The 10757-nt window shown below is 49.6% G+C and overlaps 1 protein-coding gene across 1 annotated transcript; it reads left to right on the top strand.

Annotated features, from left to right (window-relative positions):
* The first annotated feature begins 1001 nt into the window (after positions 1 to 1001).
* Positions 1002 to 1817, top strand: LOC148518938 (cyclin-dependent kinase 5 activator 1-like). The gene has a single exon (XM_088476808.1). The coding sequence runs from the start codon at positions 1002 to 1004 to the stop codon at positions 1815 to 1817; it is 816 nt and encodes a 271-aa protein (XP_088332934.1).
* The last annotated feature ends 8940 nt before the right edge of the window (positions 1818 to 10757 follow it).

Genomic DNA, 10757 nt, shown 5'->3' with positions numbered 1-10757 from the left:
CCCACCAAACGGGGCGAGCTGTCACTCAACATCGACAGCTCGCCCCCTTTGGTGCGAGACCATAAGTGTCGGAGTCCCCGTCGCTAGCCGGGTCTCGCGCATGCGCACGATGGAGCCGACTCAGTCATGTGCATCCACTGTAGGCCACCATCGACCAGGTTGCGAGCGCACAGCGCTGGCGACCGGGTCTGAATCAGGCCCACAGCCTCACAGATAATGATTTAGGTAATTGCTATAATGGATTTCAAAAACTATAATTTAATGTTTTACTCAAATGGATTTTGCTACCTGGGTACCACAGACTTAAGGTGGGTACACGCATATCAGTAAATGCATACACACTTGCTGATGCCGGGAACGATGAATGACAGCGGGGGGGAGCAGGGCCATGCTGCATTAGGTAGCATGGCATCGCTAACAATACATCCCCAGATTGTACTGCAAATAAAGACTACTGGGGATATCGTTAATGACTCGCAGGATCGCTCATCGTTAACAATATATCACGTACACACTAGACGATTAAACAAAATTGTCATAACGATGTGACATTATCGGCAATATCGTTTAAAAAAACGTCTAGCGTGTATGCACCATTACCGTAGTCAGAAAATTATTTGACACTTAATATTTACACACTGTACATAGATAATCAGTGATAGATTGGTTTACTATAGTTTTCTGCTGCTACCTGACCAGCACATAACATCTAGGTAATTCAAAAAGTGATGTAATCAGTAGCTTATTAGCATAAATAACGCATCACAGTCATCATTCCGTGTCACAATGCCCATTGTACGCAGATGCATCTCTGACAACAGCCTCCTGGACTCAGTTGCTGCCTAGTCTACACACGGGCAGCTTCTTTCACAAAGTGCTGAAAACGGATTGTGCCTATTTGATTGCCTGCTGCAGTCAGAGCGACCACAGATCACAGACCGAATCCAAATTTGCTTCCTGCAGACATTTCTGCTTGCAGGTACCATGGATTAAAAATAGGAATGTGGAATTGTATCCCATTCCGATGCTGCCGCAAGGCAGGTCAGGCTGAGGAGGATGCAACAAATGGGACCCATCGCGCTGCTGTCGAGAACAGCGAGACTGGAAGATCAGTTGACAGACACTCGCTCATCTGGCGCTTAAGGCGATTTATGATTAAAAGGAGACAATGCAGAAACGGTGAAACCAATGTTACCCACCTCATCAGAGAAAGTATGAAGCATTCTCTATCCTGTGTGGATTTAACAACCTTCACACAGGCCTCACCCAATACTTTTGCTAAGAAGCCTGCATTTAATGTCTTTGAGTCAGCTGAAGACCAGAAAGTGTGCACGAGTCCAAAATGCACAATGATGCTGGCATCCACCAGCGGGCTCCTGAGTTGTTTTGCAGAGTTCATCTGTAGAAGGTGTCACCAGCTGAACAATCTGTCACCTACAGATATAATTCTATGGATGACAAGCATAGACATGTCTCTCACTGGATACTGGCAGGAAGAAGGCTTCATCAATCCGACCAATGTAGTGTTCCTCTACATGCTCTGCCAAGAGTTCGTTCTATCAGAGTTGGACAGTGAGCAAAAATTACTGGCATTTCTATCCACATGTCTTTATATATTCTATGCCTATGTGGGTAGTGAGACCTCCTATCCAATGAAGCCATTCTTAGTGGAAAGCTCGAAGGAAGACTTTTGGAACCGTTGCCTCTATATTATTGATTTCATGAGCACAAAGATGCTGCGCTTCCATGCTGACCACCATTTTTTCATCCAGACCTTTGCCGACCTCATAGCTGAGGGTGGACAGGAGAGCACATAGACAGCCTACCATCAAACTCCACCATCAGTTCCGGGCTCTTCGCCGATACAGTAAGCGTCACCATTGGCTCCAGGCTGTGTGCCATCACAAACATCAGGTCCAGGCTATGCAATGACACAGCAAGTTCCACCATTAGTTCCAGGCTGTTCGCTGAAACTGCAAGTTCCACCATCAGTTCCAGGATTTATAATAATCGTTGCATTTACAATAAAATGTTTTTGTTTCTTTTCTATAAAATTGGTTGGTGTATTATTTTGCTTGATAGGTCTCGAATATATACAGGATTCAACTAGGCCACAGGTTCTCAAACTTGGTCCTCAGGACCCCAAACGGTGTATGTTTTGCATGTCTCCACACTGAATCAAGTGAAATAATTAGCTTCACCTGTGGACCTTTTAAAATGTGTCAGTGAGTAATGAATACACCTGTGCACCTGCTGGGTGACCTGCAAAACGTGACCTGTGTGGGGTCCTGAGGACCGATTTTGAGAACCACTGAACTAGGCAATGTTTTGTGATTTTCTCACTGCAACAATGCTCTGCGGAGGGTCCTGAGATCAGCTTATTGGCAAATATTATCTGTTTGAAAAAGGCATTTGCAAATATTTATGTAAAAAAACTGGGGGCAAAAGGCTTTTTCAAGATATCCTACAAGGTGGCATTTGTGGTGATACAAGTTTTCCGGCTTTATGTCATTCCATACATCCAGTGCCAGCCTTAGAGATGTTCTTGCTACGGCTACACATACATTTTATTTGATTTTTTTAGATTTAGTGGCTATTTAAAGTAAATGTAGTACATTTTATGTGACTTCCTCATCAATGATAGTTGGATAGAGACATTCACCTACTTTTATGGTTCATTTCAAAACCTGAAGCTGGCAGCAAGCAGAGCAGCTGCAGGAACTAAGCTCCAGCACACATTTGTATTTCCTGTCCCCTCCAGTTCCAGGTTTTGGAGTTGGCTCTTACTGTAGCTCCAAGGTCAGATCAACTGTCAGGCATGCTTGCCCCCCCCCCCCCCCGATTTGGCGGGGAGCCTCCCGAAAATCTGGTGCAGCTCCCGGCCCCCCCGGAAAGGCAGGCAAGCCTCCCGGCAGCCGCTGATCCCCCCGACCTCCCACCGCGCTATTAATAGTTAAACCCCAGCAGCGGAGGGGGCAGGTGATGCGATTCACACTGAATCGCTTCATTTTGGCCTTGCCCCCTGCTTCACAATGCCTGTATTATCGACATTGTGTAGTGGGGGCGGGGCCAAAATTATGCAATCGCGTGGCACCGTCCTGTCCAAAAATGCCCATCACCCACCCGGCCTCGCCCCCCCATCCTGCCGATCTGGCTGTTCCCTCCTGGAAGGAGCAGCCAGAAAGTCGGCAAGTATGCTGTTAGGTATCATACATGTGATGCCCTGAAAGTTTCTATAGTGATGCACCACTAGCACCAGGTTCAAGTGTGTTTGGTAGGCTTCCTTGTGGCCGATCTCCCTGTCGTCGAGGTAGGACACACCGTGACAGAGAGACAAGCCTTAGCGATACCCCCTTTTGCAGACACAGTGACCAGTCAGGAAGGAAGGTACAACGCAATTTTATTATTGCAAATAAACAACAGTTGATGTAAAATGTATATAATAGACGGAATAAAATCTTGCAAATTTCAATACCAAGATAATTACTTAAACCTCTCTGTCCTCTACCGGTGACCTCAGCTGGCAAATGAGGGTCAACAAAAAAAAATAAGAGATATGGTAAGAACTTACCTTTGTTATCTCTATTTCTATGAAGTCCATAGGGTTACACAGGATACCTTGGGGATATAGGTGGATGGCGGCAGTCATCCGGGCACCTCAGAGTTAAGTTTTGCAGTACCAGTGTCCTGGTCCGGCAGGGTGAAGAAGCGATAGCACTGATGTCCTACTGGACTGTCCGTGCTATCTGCTCATATTCTGCAGTGTCTGCTGCCGTAGAAAATCTGCAGGGGCTGTTCTAAACAGCCCCCCTCTGAAAAGTGACCCGACTCCGTGCCGGGCACCTACGAAACTGAAGGTGCCTTGGCTCGAGGGTGGGATATAGGAGAGGGACAACAGTACATCCTGGGAAATGAAAATTAACTCTACCGCCATCGACTATACCACAGGTTCTCAAACTCGGTCCTCAGGACCCCAAACGGTGCATGTTTTCCAGGTCTCCACACTGAATCAAGTTATATAATTAGCTCCACCTGTGGACCTTTTAAAATGTGTCAGTGAGCAATGATTACACCTGTGCACCTGCTGGGTGACCTGCAAAATGTGACCTGTGTGGGGTCCTGAGGACCGAGTTTGAGAACCAGTGGCCTATACCCAATGTATCTTGTGGAACACTATGGACCCTGAAGTAGAAAGAAATACAATTTATGCAGAACTTTACTTTCACTAAAAAATGAGAAAGAACATGGAACCTGCAGGTCAAGCTTGTATCAGTAGTGCACCAGCAGGTTATAGCAATGAAATACAGTCTGTGCTAATGTTCCAACTTTTGCTGAGAAACGTGGGAAAAACATATAGGCCAAGCTTGTATAAGTAGTGCACCAGGAGGTTATAGCAATGAAATACTGTGCTAATACTTGAGCCTTTGCTGAGAAAAATAGAGGAAACACATATGCATATGCCACACGCTATTACCACAGAAGTTGCCAGCCGGGGTTACAGAACCAGCATTAAAAAATATATAACAGTAAAAATACACAGTGCTTACAGGAATCTAGCATTCAAATGAGGCACAGGCAAGGAAACATATACATTACATTAAATAAAAACAAGTGATATGGTAAGAACTTACCTTTGTTATCTCTGTTTCTACGAAGTCCATAGGGTCCACAGGGTTGACCTTGGGGTATAGCTGGATCTGGATCCACGGCCACCACGCACTTAAAGCTTTTGCTGCTCCCAGGATGCACTTGGGTCCATCCTCCTCTATACCCTGCCCCCGAGCCACAGGCACCTCAGTTGGTAAGCAGCCAAGGCCGGAGGAGGAGACTAAACAGAGAGAAGGAAGACTGGAACACACAAGAAACCATACTCACAGAAATGGGAGACGGAAAACCGGTGACCAGCCACACAGCCCATATGAAGCCAGGTGCGTCAGGGCGGGAGCCCTGTGGACCCTATGGACTTTGTAGAAACAGAGATAACAAAGGAAAGTTCTTACCACATCTCTTGTTTTCTACTTCAGGGTCCATAGGGGGTCCACAGGGTTGAGCTTGGGGATGTCCCAAAGCAGTTCAACTAAGGGCGGGGACGCTCCTGTGCAGAAAGGAGAACCCGGCGCCCGAAAGATGCATCCTGAGAGGCAAAGGTGTAAAACGCATAGAACCTCAAAAATGTCTGAATGGAAGGCCAGGTGGCCGCCTTACATAGCTGAACAGCAGAGGCACCACGTCTAGCAGCCCAAGAAGGACCCACAGACCGAGTGGAATGAGCCTTAACGGAGGCTGGAACAGGTAAACCCTCCTGTGCAAAAGCCTCACAAATAACAGAACAAAGCCAACGGGCTAAAGTTTATTTGTTGGCAGGCCAACCCCTCCTGTGAAAACTAAAGAGGACAAACAAGGAATCAGACCTCCTAACGGAAGTAGTCCGGTCCACAAACTCAGAGCACGGACTACATCCAAGGAAGCCTCACCAGCTGAAAGATCAGGTGACTGAAAAGCTGGCACAACAAGTTCCTGATTAATGTGGAACTTAGAAACCACTTTAGGCAAAAAGTCAGGACGAGTGCGAATCACCGCTCTGTCCTGGTGAAAAATTAGAATAAGGGGACGACAGGAAAGCGCCCCCAATTCTGACACCCTCCTGGCAGAAGCAATTGCCAGGAGAAAAACAGTCTTAAACGTTAACCACTTGAGTTCCACCGACTCAAGAGGCTCAAAAGGAGGACCCTGCAGGACCCGAAGAAGCACCGCCAAGTCCCAAGGAGCCATAGGAGGCACAAAGGGAGGCTGGATTCGGAGAACACCTTGGAAAAAAGTGTGAACATCTGGTAGTGTAGAGATCCTTCGTTGGCACCACACAGACAGTGCGGACACATGAACCTTCAGGGAGGCAAGACGTAAACCTAGGTCCAAACCTGACTGAAGAAATATCAAAATCCTAGAAACTCGGAACACCTGAGGATCATAGTTTCTGGACTCACACCACTGAAAGTAAGTGGGCCACACCCTGTGGTAAATCCGTGCGGAAGCAGGCTTGCGGGCCCTGAGCATGGTACTAATAATCAAACCCGAGAAGCCCCGAGACCTTAAGACGGCTGTCTCAAGAGCCATGCCATCAAAGACAGCCGACCCAGATCCGGGTAAAAGCAGGGCCCTTGACACAATAGGTCCTGACGCTGAGGAAGAAGGTACGGAGCGTCAAGGGAGAGGCTCCTCAGATCGGAGTACCAAGGATGTCTGGGCCACGCTGGAGCCACCAGCACGAGCGTGCCGCCGTCCTGCTTGAATTTCCGCAGGACCCAAGGCAGCAGGGATATCGGAGGAAATAGGTACACCAGTTGAAACGTCCATTTCACCGACAGCGGGTCCACCAGACTTGCACCTGCGTCTCTTGTCCTTGATCCGTACACGGGCAACTTGTGATTGTTACGGGAGGCCATCAAGTCCAGCTCCGGCAGCCCCCATCTGTCCACGAGTAGTTAAAATACCTCTGGGTGAAGCGACAATTCCCCGGGATGCACGTTGTGACGGCTGAGGAGGTCCGCTTCCCAATTGAGGACTCCGTGGATGAAGACAGCCGAGATTTCTGGAATGTGGCACTCCACCCAAGCAAGGATGCGAGACACCTCCGACATAGCAGCCCGACTGCGAGTTCCTCTCTGGTGGTTGATGCATGCCACCGTGGTGGCGTTGTTGGATTGAACTTGAACCGCCCTTCCTTGAAGAGCGGTGCCGGACGACTGCAGGGCCCTGTACACGGCCCGCAGTTCCAGAATGTTGATGGGGAGAAGTGCTTCTTTCGCAGTCCAACGTCCCTGAAGTGACAACGAGCCTGTCACTGCCCCCCAACCCCGGAGACTGGCATCTGTTGTGAGCAGGACCCAGTCCGGGATCCAAAAGGGGCACCCCTCGACTAGATGAGCTGTCTGAAGCCACCAAGCTAAAGACTGTCGAACCTCCAGGGACAACACCAGCATCTGAGACCAGATCTGGTGAGGTAACCCGTTCCATTCCGATAGAATCAGCCCCTGCAGGGGCCTGGAATGGAACTGGGCAAACTCCACCATGTCGAATGCCGACACCATGGACCCCAGAACTCTCATTGCCGAATGGACCGACAGTTGGCAACTGCTCAGGCAACTGTGTATCCGCAGCTGTAGGGAGGAGGCCTTCTCCGGAGTCAGGAAGATCCTTTGCTGACAAGAATCTAGCAGGGCTCCCAAATGAACCATCCGCTGTGATGGAATCAGGGAGGACTTTTTCCAATTTATCAACCACCCGTGCGCTTGAAAACAAGTGATCGTCAGGTGGAGATGTTGAAGCAGTACCTCTGGAGAGCTCGCCAGGAAAAGGAGGTCGTCTAGATACGGCAGCAGCCGTACAATCTGGCTCCGAAGATGGGCGGCCATGATCACCATCACTTTGGTGAATACACTTGGTGCTGTGGAGAGGCCAAAGGGTAGCGCCCGAAACTGGTAGTGATGTTGTAGGATAGCGAACCTCATATACCGTTGGTGTTAAGGTGCTATCGGAACATGGAGGTAGGCCTCCTGGATATGCATGGAGACCATGTACTCCCCAGGTTCCATCGCCAGAATAATGGAACGGAACGTTTCCATCCTGAACTTGGGAACTCTGAGGAATTTGTTCAGACTTCAAACTGAGGATAGGGCGATGAGAACCATTTGGTTTCTGCAGCAGAAACAGAGTAGAGTAGTACCCCGTCCCTCGGTGTGATTAAGGAACGGGAACAATGACCCCTGCTTTCAGCAAGGACTCTATAGCTTCCTGAATCTGCAAAGCTTTGGTTGTGTCCTGAGAAGGACTCGTGCAGAAATGGGGCGGTCTGTGCCGAAAAGAGACCACTTCTCGAATCCAGGTATCCGTGGTGGTATTGTGCCAGCACTGAGCAAATTGAAGAAGTCGGCCTCCCACTCTGGGGTCCCCCAGAGGGAGGCCCGTCCCATCAGGCAGAAGGTTTATCTTCCTGCTCGGAAGAAGGGCGCCTAGCACTCCAGACCTGCTTCTTGGGCTTAGAGGCGGCCTTGGTCGCCGACTGCCTCGGGAAGGACTGACCTTTGGCCTTACCCTGAACCTGAAAGGACCGAAAGGCAGAGCTCCTCACCTTAGCAGGTACTGAAGCCGAATGGAGGAAGGCTGACTTGGCAGAATATCCACTATTTTGTCCAAGTCTGGACCAAATAGCAACTCCCCATTAAAAGGTAAGGCCTCCAGGCCCTTTTTAGAGTCTGCGTCTGCTCTCCAGGACCGAAACCCTAGAGGTCAGCAGACTGGCATCTAACGACGCATCCCCAATATAGGAAGCCGCATCTCTCATCTTTCCTATTAACGCTCTCTGGATATCCGGAGCATTGTCTGGAAAAGTATCCTCTAATGCGTTAGCCCAGAACTCAACGGCTTTAGCCACCCAAGAGATGGCCATGGACGGACGGGCCACTGCCCCTGAGAGAGAGTAGACAGACTTTAAACAAGTTTCCACCTTCCTGTCCGTGGGATCTTTCAGAGAGGAGATAGACGGTAATGGCAGTGTAGCGCTTTTAATTAAGTGGGTGACATGGGAATCCACCGCAAGTGGGGTTTCCCATTTCCTGCAATGAGCCTCAGGAAAAGGATAATTGGATGCCAACCGTTTCTGTGGTTGGAATCTTTTACTGGGCAACTGCCAGGCCCCCGCCATATGATCCGTCAACTGGTCAGACAGGGGAAAAACATTCAAAGTTACCTTAGCTTTTTTAAAATTAGGATACTTCGACCTAGGAGCCGGTGCATCATCCTCTATGTGAAGGATGGCCCACACCGCCCTAACCAATGCCGGTACATTAATGGAGGACTTAGTCTCCACCTCCTGGGCCATGGCATCCGAGTCAGTGTCCTCATGTACTTCTCCATCATCTGAAGACACGTCCGTGTCCGTTAACTGGGCAGCCAGTGAAGCCATTACAGGGCGCTTGGAAGCCTTCGGGGGCATGTCACTTTGTAACATTGACTGAAAAGCCGAAGACGAGGCCGCCAGACTCTGATCAGAGCTGGAGAGTACATCCACCCAGGGTGGAGGAACCGCCTGAGGAAACCCCTGAAAGGGTACCACGGACTGCTGCGTCACTGGGGGAGACCCCGTATAAGGACCCACAGTCTGAGACCCGGTAGGAGACTGCAATAACTGCGGAATACCCGGGGAATGGTAGGATGGGGTAACGCCCTAGTAGAGACTGTAGTCGGGACCGCTAAACGGTCCGCGATTGACACCAGCACCTGGGAAAACATCGCCCAAGGAGGATCCTGCGACCGCCCGCACAGACCATCCTGTGTTAAATCCTCCCTATCAACCCCTGCAGAACAGCGTCTGCAGGAAAACAACACAGGAGCCACGGAGTGCTCAATCTCCTCATCAGACATGACATAATACATTTTCAATAAATATGTATCACAAAGAAGAAGTGTGGCGTATAACACCTGCACACTCACAAGTATGCAACACAAACAGCCCACAATATGGTACTGTGTAGTACACAACTGTATGTGACTGACCTCACAAATACTTGTTTTATATAAGTGAGGTTCACAGAATAACGGCCTTCCCCCACACAGGGACGCTGGTTCCCACTCCAGCCTTTACTCCCTGGTGGTCTAGCGGAGACACGGGGTATTCCTGATAGGGGGAGCCCGCCGCCGCTAACTAGCGCCGCCAGTCTGTCCACAGAGACCGGCGGCTAAAGACTGCATTTTCCCCGCGGGCAACGCAATGCGCTGCCTGCAGCTACCTGTCGCCGGCGAATCCGGCAGCAGTCTGTGGGAGGTCCTGGAGCCCTGCTAGTACTGACTCCGGGGTCCCGCTGCGATAACCAGATCAGTACTGGCGTTGCAGCGCCAGCGAGGTTGTTGGAGCGGCAGCGTGGACGTCCAGATGGACAGTCTGATGCTACCGCTCTGAAGATGTAAAAATAAATTTCTTCTTTAAAAAAATACAAATAAGCTTAAGGGCTGCTTATGCAGCCTCCCTGCGCCATTGTGAGCCAACTCCGGCCGGGCACCAACTAAAACTGAGGTGCCTGTTGCTCGGGGTATAAAGGAGGATGGACCCAAGTGCATCCTGGGAGCAGCAAAAGCTTTAACTGCGTGGTGCCCGTGGATCCAGATCCAGCTATACCCCAAGGTCAACCCTGTGGACCCCCTATGGACCCTGAAATAGAAACCAACATTATAATTACAATTGCATCAGACATGATCTGATGCAATTAACCAAGTCACGTCCCCTCCCAGCATGAGCTGGAGGTTCACAGGAAGAATAATACACCACAAACAAGCAAGGGGGACAAGGCTATCCCTAACTTCCCACAAACAGTTAAATAATGAGAAATATGGTAAGAACTTACCCTTGTTATCTCTCTTTCTTAGAAGTCCACAGGGTCCACAGGGTTGACCTAGGGGTATAGGTTGGGAACCAAATCCGGGCACCATGCAGTTAAAGCTTTCAGCTCCCAGGATGCACTGGGTCCACTCTCCCTATAACCTCGCCCCCAAGCCAGAGGCAGCTCAGTTTATAAGTAGCCAAAGGCCGGAGGAAGAAAGAAAGAGAGAGAAGACTGGAACATTCAAGAATCACACTCACAGAGAAGGAGATGGGAAACCCGTGACCAGTAACTCAGGTCATATGAAGCCAGGTGTGTCAGGGCGAGTGCCCTGTGGACCCTATGGACTTTGAAGAAAGAGAGATAACAAGGGTAAGTTCTTAC

This window comes from Taudactylus pleione, unplaced genomic scaffold (assembly GCF_031769625.1).
Source record: "Taudactylus pleione unplaced genomic scaffold, aTauple2 ptg000195l, whole genome shotgun sequence".
Taxonomy (NCBI): domain Eukaryota; kingdom Metazoa; phylum Chordata; class Amphibia; order Anura; family Myobatrachidae; genus Taudactylus; species Taudactylus pleione.
Note: the sequence above shows the minus strand (reverse complement) of the source record. Positions and strands in the feature narration are given on the sequence as shown.